The sequence below is a fragment of the Tasmannia lanceolata genome, unplaced genomic scaffold, assembly GCF_043159265.1.
Source record: "Tasmannia lanceolata isolate RefF3 unplaced genomic scaffold, GAP_Taslan_0.1 ptg000002l, whole genome shotgun sequence".
Taxonomy (NCBI): Eukaryota; Viridiplantae; Streptophyta; class Magnoliopsida; order Canellales; family Winteraceae; genus Tasmannia; species Tasmannia lanceolata.
In genome coordinates this window covers 48078407-48105877 of record NW_027518679.1, presented here as the reverse complement: position 1 = coordinate 48105877, position 27471 = coordinate 48078407, and the positions used below count along the sequence as shown (strand labels likewise).

At 37.4% G+C, this 27471-nt stretch overlaps 1 protein-coding gene and 1 pseudogene across 1 annotated transcript; both read left to right on the top strand.

Annotated features, from left to right (window-relative positions):
• Positions 1-15426: 15426 nt before the first annotated feature.
• Positions 15427-19411, top strand: LOC143876250 (putative glucan endo-1,3-beta-glucosidase BG1). The gene is made up of 2 exons (XM_077377985.1): positions 15427-15585; positions 18163-19411. The coding sequence occupies exons 1-2, from the start codon at positions 15570-15572 to the stop codon at positions 19128-19130; spliced, it is 984 nt and encodes a 327-aa protein (XP_077234100.1). The 5' UTR covers positions 15427-15569; the 3' UTR covers positions 19131-19411.
• Positions 19412-21460: 2049 nt separating this feature from the next.
• Positions 21461-25838, top strand: LOC143886059 (pyruvate dehydrogenase E1 component subunit alpha-3, chloroplastic-like; annotated as a pseudogene).
• The last annotated feature ends 1633 nt before the right edge of the window (positions 25839-27471 follow it).

The following is a 27471-nucleotide window of genomic DNA, read 5'->3' as shown; positions in this document are numbered from 1 at the left end:
CTGCTTAAAATCTATTAGGGCCCGTTTGGATACCTCATGCATTTGTATTTTGATTTGAATACAAACTACATCAATCATCTTCATGATCATGTTTAAAGAGAGAGAAAGAGAAGGAGGGAGCGAGGGATGTCTCGTTGCTGCCGGAGCAACGTCGAAACTGAAATTTCGGCTGAAATCCGTTAATAAAAAGAAGTCATGTTTTATTCATTCCGAAATTTCGGCCGAAAATTTTTGGTAATTTCAGCCAAAATCCAGTAATTAAAAAAGTCTTGTTTTATTCATTTCGAAATTTCGGCTGAAATCTGATAATTAAAGAAAGTCTTGTTTTATTCATTCCGAAATTTCGGAATAATATTATTTTTTATATAAAAAAACCAATTTACCTAATTTTGAACCGAAATTTCAGAATTTTTTGCCGAAATTACTGAAATTTCAGCTGAAATTTGGAATTTTGCAAAATTTGGGATTTGGCCTAATTTCGACCGAAATTTTATATTTTGGACGAAATTTAAAACCATGATTACAATTCCTAAAAAGCTCCAATAATCCAATTAAAAAAAATAAAAGACAAGGTGTCTTAGCACAATTATTAAAGAGGAATACTAGATTCACAAGCGACCTTGGACAATAGGGAGCAAAGGGCAGCCCTATTGGTGAAATTCCCCTAGAGACATTTTATTATTTTAAGTTTTCGTGCCATCTTAAATGGGATTTGACCGATGAGGGAGCCCTTTGCCTTCTTTTTTCCAAGGGCGCCCATGAGTCTAGACTCCCTCGTCATTTAAAACATCGTATGTCAATATCATTAAAATAATATGAACTTGTGAGTTTTAATATGATGAAAGGCCTTATAGTCCATTAATTTTCAAAAAGCAGCGTACGGCCCACACCATAGGATGACCCAAACCGTCCATTAGATGGGACACAACCTAAATAGGTTGTGCCCCAAAAATCATTTCCATAGCTTGATCCCAACCGTCCGATCTATGCAAGGACCTCACAATAGAGGGTTGATCCTAACCCTCTATAGAAGTTAGAATCAATTCTTATTCTTTGGAGTGCTTCCAGAATTAGAATTACGAGGAATCACTTTTTTATTTTATTGTTTGGAATAGAATATGTTGTCTCGTGTGAACGACAACCATTATTTTTCATAATCCTTTCTTATGCATGGGATGCCCATTCGGGATGCGATCAAGACCATACAACACGCCTCTTTAGGTATTTGCTAGGCAATTTCGTAGAAAGCCATTTGTGGCCAACTTTTGCACGAGAGAACAGCCACCTCAGATGAATTAAATGAATAAGACAAAATCTGCTGAAAAGTACGCCTGTGTGGCTGTTTTCTCATGCAAAGGCCAGCTGCGAAATGGCTTTACCTGAAACTAACTAGCAAATCCCAAATAATTAATATTGATAAAGAGTGATAAATATTGTAGGCCACTGATGTGGCAATAGATGCTTTGATAATGTGGTAGCTCGTCTTTTATTATTTAACCCGCTGACAAACAAACAGAAATTGAATTAGAACTATGGTTTCTCTACAAACTATCTAATTTTCCTTCTGGACGGAGGATTCTATAATGATCCCTTCATGTTCAAAAACAGATTTTATCTTCCATGACTGGAATGATGCATATGGTTTGACTAAGCTATTTCCTTATAAATTTAATGTTAGTTTGATTATGTCAATAACTAGATTATTGAGATTACTCTAGGTTAAGAGATTTTCAATAATACAATCAATCCAAAATGGCTTGATTGAATATTTACAGAATGGTCTAAATCTTATATATTATTTGGATAATCTTATAAGATGATGATTTTCATGATCTCTCTCTCAGTGCATGGTACAACACCTCGTGGTAGAAGTCACTGGAATTTATGTTTGTTTGTTTGTTTGCAATAAATTTCTGAACTAGAATTTATAAGGGTTCCTTTCTTGGCGTGTCTCACGTTTTGTCTAGATCGACTATAGCTTAACCCTTTCATTTCCTTCGAGACACCGTAGAACCGTGTTGTTATTCTGTCTTGGATGAGTGGTCCAACAATCTTATCTCTTGGATGGAAAGGAGTGTCCTTAAGGATCCTCTTAAGAAATTTTTACTTTTTGATATGTACAGATAATGGACGTTCCTAAGTGTCACATTCCCCACCATAATTGTTTAGTTAGCATTGGTTCGACATGGGTCACTTTCCCCTTCGTAACAGATTGGCTCTTTCTCTATTTGTAAATGAAGGTGGAATCTAGTATCATTTTTACATTGTTAAATGAAGGTGGAATCTCTCTCTCTCTCTCTCTCTCTCTCTCTCTCTCTCTCTCTCTCTCTCTCTCTCTCTCTCTCTCTCTCTCTCTCTCTCGTGCGCGTGCTCTATAACAGAATAAAAATGTAAAAATGAATGAAACTAGTATTTGGTTTAAATGCTTGAAATCCTGCTTCTGGAGGTCATGATATGTGGTACCCGGCCCCAGTTTTACTAAAGATAGAATTCTGTATGGGATGAGAGAGAAATCTCATTGTTAGAGGGAGAGAGAGAATTCTGTTTGGTTGCCACTCCACGGGGCACACCCATTGGAGATGCTAAAAACATGTCTATTGAGGGAGAGGGAGAATCCACATATATATAGCCCACAGACTTTGTCTCCCTTTCCGATGTGGGATCTCACAATGCACCTCCTTGGGGCCAGCATCCTCGTTATCAAATTGTACTGTGGGAAACTTGGCTTTGATATCATAATGTCATGTCCTGATCCCCACTGTGTAAATACTGTCCAGTTTTGGGTCTTCTACCCATTGCTCTTAGAAGCGTTATTGTGTCTGACCGTCTCGGCGGGGCTCGCCCCTTGGAGATGCTAAAAGCGCATCTACACAAGGGGAGTTAGAATCCACATATATAGCCCACAAACTTTCTCTCCTTTTCCGATGTGGGATCTCGCAAAATTCATATGACATTTACCTCTCTTATATGAAAGATTGACCGATTGTGTTGTTTTGTAGTAGGGACAAAATGAGGTGTCTATAGGCATTAACCTGCATATCTTTCCAGAGATAGGAAAAGATAATTAGATAATGGAACCAAGTAATGTCCTTCCGATATAGAAAAAAGTCTCTTGAATCTCGTTCATCACTTAATATCAAGGTAGGATAATTTTTAGGAGTTTTTGCAAAAGAAGTCTTCAACTATGCTTTATTTGCCAAAAGGTTGCAAATAGAGTCGCTAGGTTTGAGTGACTTTTGTAAATCAGGTTAAGCCATCGGTTTGTGATCAAAATACGCACGGCAGAATTTTTCCAACTCCCTGAAAAAGACGAAAATGTCCTGATACGTGGAAAGGCAAAAATTAACTATGTAAAAAGATGGAAATATCCATGGCACAGATCTTATATGATTGGTGGCCATGTAAACCCTTATTTTTTAAAATGTACAGTACGGCCCACTCCATATGATGATCCAATTGGTCCATCTGTTGGGCCACCAGGTAATTAGGTTGTGCGCAAAAAATCAAAATGATCCTATAAAAGCTTACATAATGTGCGGTCCCTCTATAGATCGGAGGGTTAGGATCATCACATTAAAATGATTTTTTGGCCACAACTTAATTACGTTGTGGCCCAACAATTGGACGGATTAGTGGGCAGTACAGTACTTTTTGAAAAATACGGGTTCACACTGCCACCCATCATATAAAATCTCTCCATGACAATCAATAATAAGTTTTCAATCCAGGGTGTGGGAATATCATTTCTATATATACCAGCTTTTTATGCATGGGTGTAAAAAGTTGTGCCCACTCCCTCAAAACGTGACATGTAAAATTGTGGACACACCATGCACACGGGCTTGGTGGAAATTGTGGGACCTACGCACCCGATGCATGGGTTTGAATTGAGCTGGTGGGACCCATCCTATCAAAACATATCATGGCCATCACGAGTATTTTGGTCCTTCACAAGGTAATTTTCATGTGAAAGACCCGTCAATATACGAGGCAAAATGGCAGGCCCCACCCTATGCATGGGTTTGAATTGAGCTAGTGGGACCCCTCCTATCAAAAGACATCACTGACGTAATTTTCACATATAAGGACATTTTGGTCTTTTGTGAGTAAAAAAAATCTGCCATGGGTATTTTGGTCACAAATTGATGGAATGACCTGCTTTGCAAAATTCACGCAAACCTTGTGACTCTATTCGCAAATTATGAAACTAGAAGACTCTTTTGGCAAACAAATTATGACTCTATTCTATATATACCAGCTCTTTTGCAAAAACTCCATAAATAGTATCTTCAATCATTTCAATAAACAATAAAAGCAAACTTTTACCCCAGATATTATAATGTATCCCATTATTTATCTCGTGTTGAGAAAATCCACCGGGCAAATCCGATCCAATCGTGCACACGTAAAGTGAAAATCTGAAATAAACACAAGCAACAAGATAGACACCGAGATTTTATGTGGCTTGGCCAAGCCCAGGGACGGAGGCATGAATTTGCTTCACGGGGAGCAAAGAATGGCGTTATAGCATGTTGGAGCCCACCATTTTAGACTTCAAATTTTATTGGTGGGCCCACCATCTCCCCCTATCCCATGCATAAGGTGGAGCCCAAAATTTAAAACCTCATATTTTGATATAATAGGGCCCAATATTTACACCTCATGTTATGATGGACAGAGCATGCTAATTTACACGCATGCATAGCATAGCCCAAGAAAAAAAGGATCTCTTTCTGCTATGAAAATCCAAATAATTCTCCAAATTTTATATGTTGGCCACACATGTAGTCCAATATGTCTCAAAAAGTACTAAGTCCACTTCATAGGATGATCCAAACCATTCATTTGTTGGGCCATAACGTAAATGGGCTGCAACGCATAAATAATCTCCATAAGATGATCCTATGAAGCAATCACATTGTAGATCGGAGCTTTAGTATCATCCTATGGAGAAGATTCAAGGAGTGCAGCCTATTACATTGTGGCCTAACAAATAAACTATTTGAATCATCCTATTAAGTGGGCCACAGTGCCACACAATAGTTTTTTGAAAAACATTGGACTTCACTTGCAGACAACATATAAAATTTCATTAATTACCTATCTCAGTTATGAGTTTTGTGTTGGGATGTATGGTCCACCATTTAACAAAAAGGATTGTACAGCCCACTTCATGGAATGATCCAAAACCGTTCATTTGTTGGGCTCAACCATAGATAGGTTGTGCCCCAAAACTCATTTCCATATGATGATCCTTACCCTCTTATCTGTAGAGGTTGTCCCTTTTAGATCGGAGGGTTAGGATCATCCTATGAAAATGATTTATGGGGCACAAACTATTTACATTGTGGCCAAACAAATGAAGGATTTGGATCATCCCATGAAATTGGGTACAATCCTTTTTGAAAATAACATACCGTCACACACAATATAAAATCTCAATTATTTCCGCTTTTGGCCCTCAAATTTCTAAGATATTTTGTTGTTGAGAGAGAGAGAGAGAGAGAGAGAGAGAGAGAGAGAATGCTATAATATAGGTGCTAACGAAAAAAATGCTTAATAAAACTCACTTCACGGATAAGAATCCTGGGATTTACCAAAAAAGGCTTTTAAAAAATTCCCAAACTTCAGGGGGGGCCATTGACTCCGTCCCTGGCCAAGCCTATTTCCACGGAGCGTATGTCTTCATTTGAATGACATACAGCTATGAAATATATGTAGCGTTTTTATCATATAGAGAGTATCTCCTACTAAATATATTTATAATGAGGAATGATAGACGCACGGGTGCCCTTCCATAAAGAGCTTAAAAAGGGGCCCATGATTGGATCCATGTTATTTTCGGTAACCTTTTAAAATCGATTAAGAAAGTAAATTCTATTGCACTTAATGACATGGATCTAATCAAGGGCCCTTTTCTGGCTTTTTATGGGCGGGCGCCCTTCCGTCTATCATTCTTCTTAAAGAAATTAAGAGATATTTACTTGAGGATAAAATAATCGATATTCAACTCTAATGCTCCTCATGGTCATGGGGCATTTCTAATTGGTACCTTCCTCCATGGAAGCATCTGCTGTTGCCGCACTGCACCGTAATCCTTACAATAATTTATTGCAACTCTGAGATTATTTCTAACAGGATTATTAGAATTCACAAATTGTGAGATGAATGGTGTGTATAGGGATGGTTTTCAGACTATGGGATATGAAGATACGGAAAATTTGAGTTAATTTTATCTCATTTTAATCTTAACATTTGAGAAATGATTTAGGGAGACACGATTGCCTCCATAATATTACGAAAGCCTCTACGAGCTTGTTTATAAGCTGCCAATGCCATGATAAACTTTTACACAAATTATTTGGATAAATCTTAGATGATGAGGCCTTTTCAGATTACAACTCTCTCTCTCTCTCTCTCTCTCTCTCTCACACACACACACACAATCAAGAAGTTATAGGGAAGTTATAGGGGTCCCTTTCTTTGCATGTCTCACGTTTTCCCTAGATTATAGCTCAACACTTTCAGACTGCCATGAAAGCTATTTTTAACATTTTGCACCATTCAATTGCCATCTACAATTAACACTATCGTTTTTCCTAGATTTCCTTTGCCACTTTGTACATTTTGGATATAAAATTAACTATTACAAATTTATAAAACCTTATAAATTTACAAAACCTTATAAATTTAAATTTCCAAGTTATTTAAACCATTATAAATTTAAATTTCCATATTGCTGTTATTAAATCATTTTTAAATCTAAAATTTCTTTATAGCGATTAAATAACTGATAGATGCAAAATTTCTAAATGCTGTACACGAAAATATACATATACATACTAAATGTATAAAATATATTTATACATACTAAATTTAATTTGCACTATATGATTGCCATGTTATTTTCACCCTCATGTAGTACCCATTCGCCCCACTTTTAATGTGATTTGACGCAAAAAAGCTTTAAAGTTGCCCACTGTTCACGTTATAAGGGGGGCGAATGCGTACTGAAAGGGGGGCGGGGGTGAAAATATCTCTCTCTCTCTCTCTCTCTCTCTCTCTCTCTCTCTATCTATCTCTCCTGCCTTTGTTTTAAAAGGAAGAAGAGGATCTCATATATTTTAGAGTCTGAGTGTTAATTTTGAGAAGAGAAGGTAGAGGTCTAGTTTTAGGGTTTGAAAAATTCATTCGCGGAGTAAGAAGGAGAAGAAAGATAAAGTGCTGCAATAAAATGTTCGAATTTACCAGATAAACGGACACGGATAATATCCGAATTCGAACAACATCCATCGGAGTCGAATTTGGTGATAGATATTAGATATCCATTGAATTCGAATCCAAATCCGAATCCGGATAGTTTATACTGTAATCGAATTCGGATATAGCCATATCCGATTCGAATTCTATCCGTTACCCTTACAAATGACATACCTATATATATATATATATATCTGTGTGTGTAGATATGTATACGTATGTATGTATATGAGGAATTGCTGAGGACCATATGCTTAGACTGTACTTAGAGTAGCGCTTTATTATGTACTGAGCTTTTCAGCTGACTGTGGTTATATAACATTTTCAGGTCTTGACCCTTGTGAGGTTAACGAGGAACAGGATGCTTAGCATTTGAACTGGACTTTGGCTTGAAGATTAGTTTAGTTATTTTCAATTCATTAGGAAATGAGTACTTTGAATAAGATGTAACGACTTTATTATTTTACTTTTGATTCAGGGGAGAGTTGAGATTTGATTTGACCTTGTTGGGCCTGCAGTAATTGAGACTTTGATATATATTTTAATTATGGAATGCCAGGTTTATGTTCTGTTATTGCTTTGTAGCCTTGTACATTTGTGTGACTCGTCTTGCAGGTGTACGACGCTGCCACGTCCTACGCCCAGGGTGGGGTTTGGGTCGTGACAGGGATTCTCCTTTTTTAAGTGGTGAAGAATGAGAAGAGCGAAAATATCTCATAGAATCTTGTTCGGCTACTCGGCCCGTTGAGCCCGTTTCAGAAATTTTACATTCTCTTACGACGAAAAACTCAAATTCTTCAAAGCGACTAATAATCATTTATGAAGATTCTCATCAATCTGTTTTTCCCGCTTTTCTTGGGAAAGAATGGGATGGCGGGTGTGTTCTGCAAGGCTTCTCATTTTTAGCTGAGAGAAACGGATTGATGAGATCTCGGAAGCAACTCCGGATTGATGAGATCTCTTAGGGTGAAAAAGGCGCAAAAGTGAAATTTTTTAGAAATGCACTTGTGGTGGGTAGGTGAGCCGAACAAGATTATTGTGATTTCTATTTTCTCTAATTCTTAGGAATACAAAATAGGCGTAAATAGATTTTATAATGGTTGTCGAACGCGCATGCTAAAAAATCTGATTGCTTTGGAGATTGTACAAAAGAGTGGTTCAGTCTTTTTTCTGTACAGTGAAACTGACAGGTCAATAAGTTGAAAATCGACCCTAAATGTCATTTCAGAATCTTTAAGAATTTAAATGGTAAATTTCTCATTAATTAATTTCAAATACTACATTGAAAAATAGGTTATTGTATTTTAATCTATCATGTTTTGATATTACACTCACTCGGCCTGTCTTTTATTATTTAACCCATCTGTCAAAGGTTATTAATTATTACAATCATGGTTTAAAATTTCGGTTTCGGCCCTCACCGAAACTGAAATTTCGGCTGAAATCCATTAATTAAAAAAAGTCCTGTTTTATTCATTCCGAAATTTTGGCAGAAAAATTTCGGTAATTTCATCCGAAATTCGGCAATAAAAAAAGTCTTGTTTTATTCATTTCGAAATTTCTATAATTTCGGCTGAAATCTGATAATTAAAAAAGGCTTGTTTTATTCATTCCGAAATTTCGGAATAATATTATTTTTTATATAAAAAAACCAATTTACCTAATTTTGAACCGAAATTTGAAATTTCGCAAAATTTGGGGTTTGGCCTAATTTCGACTGAAATTTCATATTTCGGATGAAATTTAAAACCATGAATACAATTCCTAAAAAGCTCCTATAATCCAATTAAAAAAATAAAAGACAAGGTTACTTAGTACAATTATTAAAGATGAATGCTAGATTCACAAGCGCCTTTGGACAATAGGGAGCAAAGGGTGGCCCTATTGGTCAAATTCCCCTAGAGACATTTTCTTGTTTTAGGTTTACGTGCCATCTTAAATGGGATTTGGCCAATGAGGGAGCCCTTTGCCTTCTTTTTTCCAAGGGCGCCCATGAGTCTAGACTCCCTCGTCATTTAAAACATCGTATGTCAATATCATTAAAATAATATGAACTTGTGAGTTTTAATATGATGAAAGGCCTTATAGTCCATTATTTTTCAAAAAGTAGCGTACAGCCCACACCATAGGATGACCCAAACCGTCCATTAGATGGGACACAGCCTAAATAGGTTGTGCCCCAAAAATCATTTCCATAGCTTGATCCCAACCCTCCGATCTATACAAGGACCTCACAATAGAGGGTTGATCCTAACCCTCTATAGAAGTTAGAATCAATTCTTATTCTTTGGAGTGCTTCCAGAATTAGAATTACGAGGAATCACTTTTTTATTTTATTGTTTGGAGTAGAATAATGTTGTCTCGTGTGAACGACAACCATTATTTTTCATAATCCTTTCTTATGCATGGGATGCCCATTCGGGATGCGATCAAGACCATGCAACACGCCTCTTTAGGTATTTGCTAGGCAATTTCGTAGAAAGCCATTTGTGGCCAACTTTTGCACGAGAGAACAGCCACCTCAGATGAATTAAATGAATAAGACAAAATATGCTAAAAAGTACGCCTGTGTGGCTGTTTTCTCATACAAAGGCCAGCTGTGAAATGGCTTCCCGTGAAACTCCCTAGCAAATCCCAAATAAATATTGATAAAGACTAATAAATGTAGGGCGCCACTGATGTGGTAATAGATGCTTTGATAATGTGCTAACTCATCTTTTATTATTTAACCCGCTGTCAAACAAACAGAAATTGAATTAGAACTATGGTTTCTCTACAAACTATCTAATTTTCCTTCTGGACGGAGGATTCTATAATGATCCCTTCATGTTCAAAAACAGATTTTATCTTCCATGACTGGCATGATGCATATGGTTTGACTAAGCTATTTCCTTATAAATTTAATGTTAGTTTGATTATGTCAGTAATTAGATTATCGAGATTACTCTAGGTTAAGAGATTTTCAATAATACAATCAATCCAAAATGGCTTGATTTGCAAATTTACAGAATGGTCTAAATCTTATATATTATTTGGATAATTTTATGAGATGATGATTTTCATGATCTCTCTCAGTGGGTACAACACCTCGTGGTAGAAGTCATTGGAATTTATGTTTGTTTGCTTTGCAATAAATTTCTGATCTAGAATTTATAAGGGTTCCTTTCATGGTGTGTCTCACGTTTTCTCTAGATCTACTATAGCTTAACCCTTTCATTTCCTTCAAGACATCGTAGAACCGTGTTGTTATTCTGTCTTGGATGCGTGGTCCAACAATCTTATCTCTTGGATGGGAAGGAGTGTCCTTAAGGATCCTCTTAAGAATTTTTTACTTTTTGATATGTACAGATATTGGACGTTCCTAAGTGTCACTTTCCCCACCACAATTGTTTAGCTAGCATTGGTTCAGAAATAGGCATACAAACATTGTTCGGGGGAAGCATAGACGTATTCATTGAATTAATACCCTCGGGGTTTCTGCTTTGGGTTATGTACAGCATCACAGAATTGACCGCTTCTTTGTCAAAAATCTTCATCAGAGACTGGAGGATATCGTCATTATCAACATCAACCAAAGTGGTTATGTACGGATCAACAATGTATCGACATTTTATCAATAGTAACACCCAAGGTTTAAAATTTTGGTTTCGGTACCGGTTTCGGACCCTGAAATTTCAAAATTTCGATCGAAATCCAAAATCAAAACTAATATTTTATTCAATATTAAATTTCGGCCGAAATTACCGAAATTTCGGTGAAATATTAAATTAATTTAAAAAAAACAATTTTTTTGGGTCAAATTTCGGAAAAAGGAAATTTCGGCCGAAATAAATGACCGTTTTGGTTTTTGGTGGTTTCGGTGTTGGTCTCCACCGAAATCCGTCGAAATTTAAAACCATGGTAACACCTCCCTACCTATACTCCCCATTGTTTTGTGGATAAGATCTTCAAAATCTAGCAAACTAATCCGACGACTCACCGAAATCAATGACTTCCTCCCTCCGACATATTCCCAAGAAACTTCATCATTCAAATAACCATCATAGTGTAAAAGAAACTCAGGCATTTACGAATACCTGCAACGACACAAAATGAACACAATTTCAATCATGTGTAAAGATAAAAAATTCAATAAGGTTGCTAGTTATAAAGAGGGGTTATAAGGGACAAATATGGCTTACCTATTGCATACATTAACAATTTCAAGAAGGATCCCTTATGTCAAGTCTAGAACAAATTATAAAGACTATACATTACAAATATCACAATTGCAAGCAGATTGGCAGCTCTAACCAAGGGGTTATGAAATACACAAAGGTGTTATCTATTGGATACAAGGTCTATCTGTTATATATCATTGAGATAGCAACTATGAATTGTGTACAGGGTAGTTTTCAAACACGTATGTAAAAACATTACAATTTCAAGTCAAATTTGAACATGTGAGCAAGGGTTATTATGTACAGATATGGATTATGTATTGGATACTAGGCCTATCTTTTATTTATGAATTACAGAGGGTTATCCAATTCTATACAGAAGTTTTCAATTTATATTGAGGTTGTTCAACTCTATACTGATGTTTATTCTATACTGAGGTTATCCAATTCTATACAGAGGTTATCCAATTTATACTGAGGTTATCAATTTAGAAACAAGGGTTATCCAATTCTTTACAGAGTTTTTCAATTTATACTGAGGTTATCCAACTCTATACTGATGTTTATTCTATACTTTGGTTATCTATACTGAGGTTATCCAATTATATACAGAGGTTATCCAATTTATACTGAGGTTATCAATTTAGAAACAAGGGTTATTCAATTCTTTACAGAGGTTTTCAATTTATACTGAGGTTATCCAACTCTATACTGATGTTTATTCTATACGTATGTTATCTATACTGAGGTTATCTAATTCTATAAGAGGTTATCCAATTTATATTGAGGTTATCAATTTAGAAACAAGGGTTATCCAATTCTGTACTAAGGTTATCAATTTTATACTGAGGTTATCCAACTCTATACCGAGGTTATCCAATTCTATATAGAGGTTATCCAATTTATACTGAGGTTATCAATTTAGAAACAAGGGTTATCCAATTCTTTAATGAGGTTATCAATTTTAGACTGAGGTATCCAACTCTATACTGATGTTTATTTTATACTTAGGTTATTTATACTGAGGTTATTCAATTCTATACAGGGGTTATCCAATTTATACTGAGGTTATCAATTTAGAAACAAGGGTTATCCAATTCTTTACTGAGGTTATCAATTTATACCATACCAACTTCTTCAGAACACACCAACAAAATGAAACTAAAAAATCCAAATATCAGTTATTAATTTTAAAATAGGTTTCAGATCATAAGAAAAACAACGTTTCCAAATATAAATGAGGGTTATCTAATATTTACAGGGGGTATCAAATCTAAACGACGGATTATCAATGTAACCCACCATCTTCCCCTGAAAGTAAGCCGGAAAAACCAGTATAGATAACGATTATCCAATATTTACATTAAAAAAAAAAACTGAAAAAAAAACTTCCACTTACCTATTTAGGTTTTTTTCTGTTTTCTTGTAAAAATGGGTTGGAGTGAAGAAGAAGATGAAAACATGGTGATTGTACGGTTGATGTTTTCTTCATTTTTCTTGTAAAAATGGGTAAGAGTGAAGAAGAAGAAAACATGGTGATTATACAGAAGAAAGAAGAAAGGAGAAAGAAGAAAACCTTAACTGTAAAAATGGTTTGGAGTAAAGAAGAAAAAAGAAAGAAGAAAGAAGAAAACCTCAGCTGTAAAAATTGTTTGGAGTGAAAAAAAAGATGAAAACATGGTTTACTTGCATGGGAAGTAAGTAAAAAGCTTTTGATTTGACAAGGGGCATTTGGGTCCATTTTTCAGGCGGGAAATGGGCGTAACACCAAATGGACATGTTGAAATTGGGTGACTTCAATTGGACATTTCCCTACTTTTCCGATGTCACTTGAAAAATTTTCCTTATTGTTTTAAGTTTCCGTGCCATCTTAAATGGGATTTGACCAATGAGGGAGCCCTTTGCCCTCTTTTTTCCAAGGTCGCCCATGAGTCTAGACTCCCTCGTCATTTAAAACATCGTATGTCAATATCATTAAAATAATATGAACTGGCGAATTTTAATATGATGAAAGGCTTTATAGTCCATTATTTTTCAAAAAGTAGCGTACGGCCCACACCATAGGATGATCCAAACCGTCCATTAGATGGGACACAACCTAAATAGGTAAATAGGCTGTGCTCCAAAATCCATTTCCATATATGGCTTGATCCTAACCCTCCGATCTATACAGGGACCGCACAATAGATGGTTGATCCTAACCCTCTATACAAGTTAGAATCAATTCTTATTCTCTTGAGTGCTTCCATAATTAGAATTACGTTTTTTAAGACATGTATAGGAATCACTTTTTTATTTTATTTTTGGAATAGAATCATGTTGTCTCGTGTGAACGACAACCATTATTTTTCACATTCCTTTTCTCAGCTCATGCATGGGACGTCCATTCGGGATGCGATCAAGACCATGCAACACGCCTCTTGAGGTATTTGCTAGGCAATTCCGCAGAAAGCCATTTCGTGGCCAACTTTTGCACGAGAGAACAGCCAAAAGTACGCCTGTGTGGCTGTTTTCTCATGCAAAGGCCAGCTGCGAAATGGCTTTACCTGAAACTAACTAGCAAATCCCAAATAAATATTGATAAAGAGTGATAAATATTGTAGGCCACTGATGTGGCAATAGATGCTTTGATAATGTGCTAGCTCGTCTTTTATTATTTAACCCGCTGACAAACAAACATAAATTGAATTAGAACTATGGTTTCTAAGTATCTAATTTTCCTTCTGGACGGAGGATTCTATAATGATCCCTTCATGTTCAAAAACAGAGTTTATCTTCCATGACTGGCCTGATGCATATAGTTAGATTAAGCTATTTCCTTATAAATTTAATGTTAGTTTGATTACGTCAATAACTAGATTATCGAGATTACTCTAGGTTAAGAGATTTTCAATAATACAATCAATTCAAAATGGCTTGATTGAATATTTACAGAATGGTCTAAATCTTACATTTATTATTTGGATAATCTTATGAGATTATGATCTTCACGATCTCTCTCAGTGGGTACATCACCTCGCGTGGTAGAAATCATTGGCAGTTGTGTTTGTTTGGTTTGCAATAAATTGCTGATCTAGAATTTATAAGGGTCCCTTTCTTGGCGTGTCTCACGCTTTCTCTAGACTATAGCTAAACCCTTTCATACTGCTGGTAAAGTTATCTTTAACACAATTGGTTTGCCTATATTTCCTTCGGCACATCGTAGAACACAATTGGTTTGCCTATATTTCCTTCGGCACATCGTAGAACCGTGTTGTTATTCTGTCATGCATCATTCTTGCATGGGTCACTTTCCCCACCGTTAACAGATTGGCTCTTTCTCTATTTGTCATTAATTTGCACTATACAGTTGCCATGTTATTTTCACCCTCATGTAGTACCCATTCGCCCCACTTTTAATGTGATTTAACGCAAAAAAAAGCGTTAAAGTTGCCCACTGTTCACGTTATAAGGGGGGCGAATGCGTACTGAAAGGGTGGCGGGGGTGAAAATATCATCTCCCTAACACTATCGTTTTCCTAGATTTCCTTTGCAACTTTGTACATTTTGGATATAAAACCAACTTATTTAAACCATTACAATTTTAAACGCCTTATAAATTTGCAAAACCTTATAAATTTATAAAACCTTATAAATTTAAATTTCCAACTTATATCAACCATTATAAATTTAAATTTCCATATTGCTGTTATTAAATCATTTTTAAATCTAAAATTTCTCTATAGCAATTAAATATCTTATAACTGATAGATGTAAAATTTCTAAATGCTTTATATGAAAACTACATTCTAGGAATCTATATATATATTAATACAAACTAAATTTATTGTGGTGGTTTTGATGACCTGCATTGTAGGAATCCATTTATTAGTAGAAGATGTCTAGAAAATTTCGGGTGAAAGCCATTTCCTAGGAGAGAACAGCCACCTTGTACCAGATTTTGTATTATTCATTTCCATCTTATTTAAAATTTATTGTGGTGGTTGTGAGCACTTATACTAAAGAGATGCAAGTGTGGACAGGGTTGTAGAAATTTAGCACTCCTTCCCTCTATATAAGGAGCAAGGGTGCAAGGGTTGAGGCATCCGCATTTGCATTTGAGTCAGTTTTAATTCAGAGTGTTCTTCTTTGTCTGTGATAGTGTTTTCAATGGCATCTCCTTCAGGCATGACACTCTCTCTCTCTCTCTCTCTCTCTCTCTCTCTCTCTCTCTCTCTCTCTCACAAAATATGTGCATGTAATGAGGTGAAAGTCAGTTTTAATTCAGATTATTCTCTCCCATCAGAGTATCCTCTCCCATCTTGTTGAAACAACCAATTACTACAATAGCTTAAGCTGTTGGAGATGGCGTTATTTAATCTTTTATGGTTTGACACTCCCCCTCATGTGTGGCCCCTCTTTTTAGGGTCGGCCTACACACGGCACAAGTGGCTCCTCTTTTGGGTTGGCCATGGCATGTCGATTTTTAATATCATGGAGTTTTGAACCAAGAACATGTTACTCTATACCATGTTGAAACAACCAATTACACCAAAAGCTTAAGCTGTTGGAAATGGTGTTATTTAATCTTTTATAGTTCAACACATCTGCTGGTAATGGTAGTTTTACTATTTTGCACTATTCAACTAGAAAATCCCTATACATATATGTATATATATTACTGTTTAATGCATGTTGATATTATACATTTAATTTGTTGTGGTGATTGATACAACATACATGCCAAGTATGGACAGGTAAAGAAATTTAGAGCGAGGGTGCTAAGGGTTAAGGTAGCATTTTCATTTGAGTCAATTTTAATTCAGAACTAATTGCAGACCTGTGCGATGCACGGGCACGGGAATGGAAAAAAAAAAAGAAAAAGAAAAAAATCAAATGTAGATATTATACATTTAATTTGTTGTGGTGATGGATACAACATACATGCCAAGTATGGACAGGTAAAGATATTTAGAGCGAGGGTTCTAAGGGTTAAGGTAGCATTTTCATTTGAATCAATTTTAATTTAGAACACTTCATTTGAGTCAGTTTTAATTCAGAATGTTCTCTTTCTCTCTTTGTGCGAGTGTTCTCAATGGCATCTTCAACTCCATGTACATATATAGGGTTTCACTAGTGACTTTCTCAGAAAGATATTCTTCAGCTGGCTGTTGCGCGAGAGAGCAGCCACCTCAGATGAATAAGACAAAATCTGCTAGAAACTAAACCTTTGTCGCTGCTTCCTCATGCAACAGCTAGCTGCGAAATGCCTTTCTACGAAAGTCCCTAGCAAATAAGTCCCATACAAATAAAGAGCGGTGATATTTTCAATACCCCCGCGGCAGTACACATTCACCCCCCTTTTAACATGACTTGTCGTCAAAAAGTGTTAAAGTTGCCCACTGTTCACGTTATAAGGGGGGCGAATGCGTACTGACAGAGGGGGTGAAAATATCATCCCCCTAAATAAATATATATAATACACTAATCATGTTTCTTTCCGCTGTGATTCGTCTATTTTCTGAGATTTTTTTTTCTTTGAAAAATTGTTTCCACTACAAATTCTTGTTTGTAACCATTAATATGACTTTCTCCCTCTCAACTCAACTCAACAAAGCCTTCGTCCCAAACTAGTTGACTTTTCGGCCTCTAAAAATTTGAATTTTTCTCAATTAATTTGCCACTATTATTGTGGGTTTGCCACACCAAATAAAATCAAAATTTCCAATTCTTTGATTTTCGCGCTCCATTTTTCTCTCGCACGAAATCCCATCCGAATATGATTTTCGTTCCCTAAATATGAACCTATCTTAAATATGAAACAATTTATATTTTCATTATTCTCTTTCCCTAAAATCTCTCTCTACTCTCCTTAAAAGGCTAAAAGCTCTCTATTTACTATCTATTCAATAGAATTTTTCCCTATTAATCTGCTTCAGGTTTTGTAGCTCACCTACTAATTTGATTGTGTCAATGTGGTCCAGTAAAATTACCCAAAATCCAAGTGACTTATTTAAGATTTTGCTTAAATCTCTCTCTCTCTCTCTCTCTCTCTCTCTCTCTCTCTCTCTCTCTCTCTCTCTCTCTCTCTCTCTCTCTCTCACACACACACACACACACACACACACACACACACACCCCACACTGCCACCCAGCAGCCCTTTCTCAACACTACTAAAACCGTCATATTCTCCCTTTGCCGTCAATTAAACAGGGTACACCATCAAAACACACACACACACACACATATACATATACATATGAGAAAACGGTTCCTACACATATGTGTAGAGAGTTCTCTACACACTAGCTTAAAATACAGTGGGGGCCCACATTGTTTGGGTGATCCAAGCCATCCATTTTAAAGGCCCTCACATAGATAGGGTGTCTACAAAAAATCAGATCCATAGGATCATCCCAACCCTACGATTTGTGGAGGTAAAATGGATGTCTTTAAACCTTCACAAATTAGTCCATTTTTTGCCTCCACAGTTTGAATGGTTAGGATGATCCTATGGATCTGATTTTTTGTGGACACCCTATCTATGTGAGGGCCTTAAAAATTAATGGTTTGGATCACCCAAATAACGTGGCGCCTACTGTATTTTAAGCTAGTGTGTAGATAACTATAACGTGGCCCCTACTGTATTTTAAGCTAGTGTGTAGATAACTTATCTGCCTTCTTCTATGGTCCCTTGCAAATCCTATATATATGATTATTATGATTATGATACTGATGAAAATGATGATGATAATTTTGCAGCCCCTGCTCTCAGTTTCGTCTACGGAAATGATAGGAGCAACCCAATACCTCCTCAAGACACGGTCAGACATTGCCAAATGAACAACATCACCAAATTGTGGCTTTCAAAGGCAGACCTTGGTAACCGTGATATTTTGGATGCGCTCCGCAATACCAACATTAAAGTCATCATTCCAGTTGACAACAGTCATCTTAATGTATTCGCCAAAAACCCTCAAGAAGCAGCTTTGTGGGTTGGCAATTTCATATTGAGGTATTGGCCTCACGTCGAATTCCAGTATATCTGTGTTGGTCAGGACGTGTTATTACTTGATGAATCTGAAAGCTTGCACCAGGCAATGATCAACATAAATGATGCAATCCAACAAGATCCAAGAACTAAGGGAAAAATCAAGGTGTCCACAACCATTGGAATACATGATCTGGAAAACTATGATGTTACCAATCCGCCCTCTCAATGTATCTTCAGGAATAGCGTCGGGGTCATCCTAGCACCCATCATTGACTTCCTTATCTCCAATAAAGCCCCACTCTTCGTTAATGTTTACCCGTTACCATATCGTTTCCATAGCCATCATAACCTGGATCTCGCTCATTACCTCTTCACTGCCACAACCCCTCTGGTAACCGATGGAAACTATATATACAAATATGTGTTTGATTCTATGGTGGATGCATTCGATTCAGCCATTTATGCTCTGAAAAAACGCCATGTGAATCTTATCGTGGCGGCAACTGGATGGCCTCATAATGGAGAATTCGAAGCAACGATTGAAAATGCCCAAACTTACAACGATAACCTAATTCAGCATGTGATGAATGGAACTCCAAAGTTGCCGGGGCGTCTTGAGACCTATATTCTTGGTATGTACGATGAGGACGGTATGACTATGAATCAATGGAGCCGTTACTATGGAGTATTCCATGAGAATGGGAGCGCATACTACAACTTCCCCTACGCTACCTGATTAATTTGCAGCTTGGCAAAGAGAGATGGGTACTACTACTACTAGTATTAAAATAAGGGAGCTGATTATCTTCTTGCTCTGTCTTTGTGTATCTACGAATGTAATAATAAAGAGCCGAGGCTGTTATGCGGATGAGCCTCGCATCAATAAATAAATCTTATGTGTGCAGTGTGCTATGTTTATATGACCGATGCATGTAGATGAGGCAATGATATATGTGATGATTGTGGTTCCTTTTGTTTCCAACTTCCAAATGAACAATGCATTCCTCGTGGTGTGAAGTTTTAGAGAAAGTACTAGGAATAACTTGCCTAAATCGTATGTTCACTATATGTTTACATCGACTATTGATTTGTTATTATAATGGGATCGAGTTATTATCCAAAGAAAGTATCTATTTATTTTTAATATGAAATATGAGCAGGGACCTAGGAGATCTTAATTATATGGATCCATGAGATGGTTGAAGAGACTTCTCTCTCTCTCTCTCTCTCTCTCTCTCTCTCTCTCTCTCTCTCTCTCACAGGGGCGATGGCACTTGACAGGGAAGGGGGACAATTGCCCCCCTTAATTTTTTGGGAAAAAAAACCCTTATTTTTTAATATTTTTTTTATACTAACTCCCTTTTTGTAAAAATATGCCCCCCTTTCCAATCATCCCTAAGAAAGAAAATAAGTTTAAAATTTTAATTTTACCATTTTTATATCCCATTTCTCCAAACGGTCCTGTATGCCAACCTGATAGAAGGGAAGTAATAGATTGCGGGCAAACCCAAGAAATTCCAAAGGTTCCAATTGCTCTTTTCCATAGATGATAAGCAAAGAGGCAATGCAACATTAAATGGTCCAGAGTTTCTTCATCTTGGTGGCATAGGACACACATGCTCGCCATACTGAACTGTCTTTTCTTTAGGCGGTCGCATGTATTAATCTTGCGATGCATCAAGGTCCATCCATAGGCCACCACTCTTGGTGGCGCTAGTGATTTCCAAACCCGCCTCATTAGAGAAATAGAGCTGTCGTTCAACAGATTAAAGAAAGACTTAGCAGTGAAAACCCCATCAGAAGCTGGAATCCAGATTCTTTCATCCTCATTATGTTGCGAACAATATGTCACTTCGATCAATAAGTCAGAGCAATCTCTCGAACTCATGAGTTTCCTCTTCCTTAAGATTCTGACGCAAACGAATATCCGAGAATCCTCTCCCCCCTTGACCTTCTCTGACCACGTAATCTGCAACTGTAGCTTCTGGCAATTCTGAAAAGGCTCGGGAATTCCAAGCATAATTTTGATTGGCCACACCAAAGATCAAGCCAAAATCTAACCTTAGAGCCATGTCCAACTTTGTAACAAATTGCTTGGTCAAAATCATCTTTAACGGAGCAGATAGATTTCCACGCACCTGAGCCCTTTCCTCCCACGGGCTTCTTAGAACTCCAATCCCCCCAGTTGGTGCCGTATTTTAGTCCAATAACCCGATGCCACAGAGCAGATTTCTCCTTGCCATATCTCCACAGCCATTTGCCAATTAAGGATTTGTTTCGCAATCTAATCTTGCTGATACCCAGGCCTCCATTCGCCTTAGGTTGTGTAACTTTATCCCAGCTTACTAAGTGCCTTACCTTCTTTAGGGACCCTTCTCCATCCCGCAAGAAGTTCCTTTGCAATCTTTCAATAGTCAAAGCTACCTTGATTGGAATTTTGTACAAGGACATGAAATATACTAGCAGGTTAGATAGGGCCCCTTTAATCAGTGTAATTCTTTCCCCGAAAGAAATAAACCTCTTCCTCCATATTGCAAGCTTCCTCTCAATTCGTTCATACCATCGTAGTTGAATCTGCACTTTTCATTGCTGTGAATGTTGGTGTTAAATAGGTTTCTATGCCTATGCGAGCATAGAAAAAGCCCACACCATAGGATGATCCCAACCGTCCATTTGATGGGCCACAATATAAATAGGTTTCGCCTCAGAAATCATTTCAACAGGATGATCCCAACCGTCCTTCTTTAGATAGGAGGGTTAGAAAAAGCCTATGGAAATGATTTATGGGCACAAGCTATTTACATTTTGGCCCATACAATGGGCGGTTTGGATCATCCGATGGTGTGGCCTGTGCAGTCCATTTTGAAAAATAGGGGTTGATTTCATCATAGATGGGAGTGAATTTATCTCTGTCTAAAAAATTAGCCAACTTCCAGTGCGGTTTCTTCCACACCATTCCTCTCTGTTTTCTCCGCCCTCCCTCTACCTATTTATTCCCTCTCCCCTCTCCCTCCTTCCTCCTTGAAATCACACCCCCCAAATCCTCCCAATCCAGCCCCCTAAAAAATGTCTTCTTTTTCCGCCATCAAGATCCTTCACCCTCCACCTTTCACCACCACACGATCTCCCCCCTAAAATTCCCTCACTCCCACCCCCTTCCTCAGCTCCACCAAAAAATTCCGCATTTTCCCCAAAATCTTACCCTCATCCTCCCCCCATTCTTCCCCCACTGCTGCTGTCTCTGATCTGGTCAAGGAAAATAAGCTCAAATCCAATTTCTCCTCCTCCAACCTGGTAATCATTAAAAAAAAAAACCCTAATATTTCAATTTTGTATCTCAGAAAACCCTAATTTCTCAATTTTCTATCTCAGAATACCCTAATTTCTCAATTTTGCATCTCAGAAAGCCCTGTTTTTCAATTTTACATCTCAGAAAAGCCTAATTTATCAATTTTGTATCTCAGAAAGCCCTAATTTATCAATTTTGTATCTTAGAAAGCCCTAATTTTTCAATTTTGTAATTCAGAATACCCTAATTTTTCAATTTTGTATCTCTGAATACCCTAATTTTTTAATTTTGTATCTCAGGATGCCCTGATTTCTCAGTTCTGTATCTCAGGAATTCCTCAATTTTCCATCTCAGAAAACCCTAAGTTTCCAACTTTGAATCTCAGGATTCCCTAATTTTCCAACTTTCCATCTTAGAAACCCCTATTTTTTCAAATTTCCATCTCAGAAAACCCTAATTTTTCAATTACCCATCTCAGAACACAAATTCTACAATATTCTATCTCGGAACTGAAAACCAACCTTAACCCTAACCCTAACTTTCATTGATTTCTCTTCGCAGCTTATAACGAAAGAAGAAGGATTAGATCTATACGAAGACATGATCCTAGGCCGATCATTCGAAGACATGTACGCCCAAATGTATTACAGAGGAAAAATGTTTGGATTTGTTCATCTCTACAACGGCCAAGAAGCAGTTTCAACTGGTTTTATAAAGCTCTTAAAAAAGGAAGATTCAGTCTGTAGTACATACCGTGATCACTTTCACGCCTTAAGCAAGGGCGTCTCAGCTCGCGCAGTAATGGCAAAACCACAGGATGCTGCCGCGGCCAGGGCGGCTCAATGCACATGTTCTCCAAAGAGCACAATGTACTTGGAGGGTTCGCCTTTATAGGAGAAGGAATTCATGTTGCCACTGGCGTGGCTCTTACTTCTAGGTATAGGAGGGAGGTACTGTGAAACAACCAATTAGTCCAAAAGCTTAAGCTGTTAGAGATGGCGTTATTTAATCTTTGAGGAATGCTAGACTGAGGGGGTGAAAGGGCACCCCCATGGGTTGAATGTAACCAAAGGGCACCCCCACACTAAATGTACTTTGGTTACATTCGACCAATGGGGCGCCCTTTCAGATTTTTGCAAGGGCGTCCCTAGTATTCCGCTTAATCTTTTATACTTTAATACTCTCCCTCATGTGTGGCGCCCTCGTTTTTAGGGTTGACCTACATGTGGCACATGTGGCCCCTCTTTTGGGTTACATGTGGATTTTTAGTATCAAAGAGTTTGAACTCATGACCTTTTGCTCTGATACAATGTGAAGTAACCAATTACTCCAAAAGCTTAAGCTGTTGGAGAAGGCATTATACTTAATCTTTTTTATTTTAGCACACCCCCTCACGTGTGGCCCCTCTGGCCCCTCTTTTTAGGGTTGGCCTACACATGGCACATGTCATCCCTCTTTTAGGTTGGCCATTACATGTGCAATTTTAATATAAAGGAGTTTTGAACCAAGGGCAATTGCTCCGATACCATGTGAAACAACCGATTACTCCAAAAGGTTAATGTGTTAGAGATTGCGTTATTTAATCTTTTATACTTTAACAGGTACTTAAAGAAGAGGATTGTGATCATGTGACTTTGGCGATTTTTGGAGATGGGACGTGTAATAATGGGCAGTTTTCTGGATGTTTGAATATGGCGGCGCTTTGGAAATTGCCAATTGTGTTTGTGGTGGAGAATAATTTGTGGGCGATTTGAGGGCGACATCGAATCCGGAGATTTGGAAGAAGGGGCCGGCTTTTGGAATGCCGGGGGTACATGTGGATGGAATGGATGTTTTGAAGGAGGTGGCAAAAGAGGCGATTGGAAGGGCGAGGAGAGGGGAAGGGGGCCGAGTTTGATTGAATGTGAGACTTACAGGTTTAGAGGGCATTCATTGGCTGATCCCGATGAACTTCGCGATCCTGGTGAGAATTTGAATTTGAGCTTACTTTTTTCTAATTCGATTAGTGTTGCGTTTTCGGTTTTCGTTATGATATATGCTTGTTATGCTAGTTGGACTGCGATTGAATGGAATGCATGTTTGTGGGGTTCTCTATTTATGGGTGTGGTTGTAGGGGGGTGGATCTGATCCGTTCTTTATATGTTGGTGGTGATAAAAAAATATTTTGGTTATATTCTTTTCTTAATTTTTTGCTGTATTGTTCTTGGATTGGAAATTCGTGCTTGGATAATAAATTTGTGCAGGTTGGTTTGTAGTCCAGAGCCGAGCAGTTGGTTGGTGAAAATTAGGTTAGTGAAGTCTGGTGCCCAAGTTATTTTTTGTCAAATTAGGGAAATTTGTTGGTTTAACGTGAGATATTTCTATGCTGATCCAAAATATGCCTTATGTGTTTTGGTGCCGTTGTTGTTGTTTCTGATGATTATGATGATGACGATGATGCTTCTATTTGATCCTTACTATGTTTTCCCGTCATCTGAGCTTCCTCTATTTGTTAAATATCTAATTTTTCAGTCTTTCCAATCTCTAATTGGGGCAACGAAACACTATTAACAATTCAGAAAAACTTTCTTCCTCATTGAAGATAGGAGCTTGAGGTTTTAGTATTTGTACTTGTTGCGTTCATTCTTTCCAAAGTTTTTTGCAGTTCTTTGTCAGTTCCTCTGCCAATATGAAACCATACTTCTACCTTTCTCGTAGAACTCAGCTTCTGACTCTGACCAGTTTTGATGTCTTTTGATACTACAATTTGTGGATTTGGCTCTACTTAAGTCTCGAAACCTTAAAATGTACTATTTAGATATCATTTCCTTAATATGCGTAGCCAAATTGCGTCAATCATATCCCAAGCCAGGTGATTCGACACAAGTAATGTAAGAGTCTGTTTGCATCTACGTGGGAGGTGGATGCTTTTCTATTTTCTTCTCTTTCATTGATATTTTGAATTTATATCCTAGTTATTTACCTGATTCTTCGTCAAATTTTAAGATTCTATCTAAATTTAAGCTTCCATTTATACGTCTCTCTCTAGCTTGTTTTTTTGAATGGCCATTCTCTCTAGCTTAGTATTCTCATTTCCTTTATGAGGATGAATATAAAAAGAAAAAAGAAGCATGTATGACTTGGGATTCTCATTTCATTTATGTTGAGGAACATAAAAAGAATGAAGAAAATTTGTGCTCAAAAGGTTATTTATATATGAAAGACCACGCACCTAAGCAATAGCGCCAAAAAAAAAGAGCCAAAAGAGGATACCGGTTAGCCGTATCCAACACATATCCACACCATTATCTTTATCGTATCATCTTCGAGCTGGGTATTCCACCCATTTTGAAGGATCCTGGTTCTATAGCCTTAGATTTTGTGATACATGTTATGGTTCTACAATAAAAATCAACTCACTCCCTTACTAACTTGACACAATTCTTCGGCTGGCATTGTTGCTCAGAAAACATTATCATACAATACTGAATCTTTTTTTTTGAATGGTACAATACTGCATCTATTATTGATGATTTCCCCTCACATGTTCTTTGTTTTGGCAGCTGAGAAGTCTCATTATGCTGCTAGAGATCCCATCGTGGCCCTAAAGAAATACATTATCGTGACCAATCTAGCCAATGAATCTGAGTTGAAGGCTATCGAGAAGAAAATTGATGAGATAATTGAAGATGCTGTGGAGTTTGCAGAAGCGAGCCCTCATCCACAACGCAGCCAGCTTCTAGAGAATGTGTTTGCTGATCCAAAAGGTTTTGGAATTGGCCCTGATGGGAGGTACAGATATGAGGGTCCTGGATTTACGTTAGGCCCTGCTCAGGTCTAGGCGTATCACTTTCATGGTTTACAATCTACATGCTTTCAAATGATCAGGTGCCTTAGCATTGATAGTGGTTTTTCTGAAGTTTCATTTTTTTCCATGAATGAGCATCCTATTTAAACAAGTTTTTTTTTTGCTGTTTTTCTTATTTCTTTTAGTTTATTTATATATTTTTTGTGCGCCATTCATTCCCCTTGCAGTCTATTTATTTTTTAACAGATGAGTTGTTCATATCGGGCATCCTAAAGGCTTGGTGGCCTTGATTAGCACGCTCACAAAGTGTTTCCATTTCTCAGGGTTATGTGCTTTAGTTGAAACCAATTGTAAAACTCCATATTTCTTGAGAAAATGGAGGTTTATGTGTATTAGGGTATCTTCTCTGCCATCTTACATCCATCTCCTATTTTCTCTGGCTTATGGAATGGTTTTCGTACAAGATTTCAATTTGAATGGCCTTTACATTTACTATGTTTGGGAAGAGTAATAAGAGTAACCCTCCCGATTATAATGCATTTAAGCCTTTTTTATCTAAGAGGCGTGTATAGTTTGATTGTTGATCTGATCACAAGTATGATCAAATATCAACTTGCACATTTTTATATCGATTTGTCGTCAACTTTTTCCTCATTCACACACTGGGTGGTACCCTGTTGAGCTTGGATGGAAATGTGTACGAGGATATGCAAATCTCACTTGGATGAGTAATTTGAAATTTAACTCTAGTCTTGGTCTATTCCCCTGCTACCACATTATGGTCGCGAGGAGCTTTTCAGAGTGAGGCTCCCATCTCTGATTGCTTTTTGTTTTCTATGGAGATTGTTTCATGTTTTCTATGGAGAACCCGTGCTCCTCATTTTAAACCTCCACATATTGGAGAGTTAGGATCATCCTGTAGAGAAGATTTTTGGGGAGCCACCTATCTATGTCAGACCCCCTAACAAATGGATGGTTTACACGGCACTGTCCTTTTTCTGCTGCATTTGCGTGCATGACCTTTCACCATATAAAAACTCTGGGACATGGATTTGTCTTAGGTTATTTCTCTTCAATTCCCAATATTCAAATCCCCATTGGAAACTAATGGCACAATGGCCTGGAGCCACAAAGCATCTTGTTTCTACCACCTCATACACGTGGAATGTCTACACTGATTAGAATCATTTCTCAATAGAAAATACCAGTAGGTTTAGCTAGAGCCATAGAGATTTGAACATTTTGTCTACATTCTGCACGTCACACTAATGTTTCCTAGTTCATCGGTTTGCTTTGTTTGGGTTCGGGTTCGGGTTCAAGATTCACAACTTCATGCGAACCCAATTCGTAACAAGTGGGCTTCTTTGACTCAATTCTGTTGGCTAGGTTGGTATTTTTGGAAGGGAGGGAGAGCAAGGGTTTATCTATAGATATGGAAAAAGCGCATGATCATGTGAATTTATTTAGGAAAAGATAGAATTTGGTGAAAGATGGAGGTGGATTAAATCATTGCTAATGTTCTCAATCTTAGTGAATGGGGCTCTGGCTGGTTTCCGTGGGAGTTCGAGAGGCATTCCACAAGTTAATCTCCTTTCTCCTTATCATTTTATTTTAATAGCGGGAGTTCCAAGTCTTATAGTATTTCGAAGGGAAGAAAGGAGTCTTATTAAAGGTTTGAAACTGGGTAGAAATGCACAGCCTATATCCCACCTTCGTTCACAAATGACGTTCTTATCTTCATTGATCACATATTTACTAGGTCTGCTTAAAATCTATTAGGGCCCGTTTGGATACCTCATGCATTTGTATTTTGATTTGAATACAAACTACATCAATCATCTTCATGATCATGTTTAAAGAGAGAGAAAGAGAAGGAGGGAGCGAGGGATGTCTCGTTGCTGCCGGAGCAACGTCGAAACTGAAATTTCGGCTGAAATCCGTTAATAAAAAGAAGTCATGTTTTATTCATTCCGAAATTTCGGCCGAAAATTTTTGGTAATT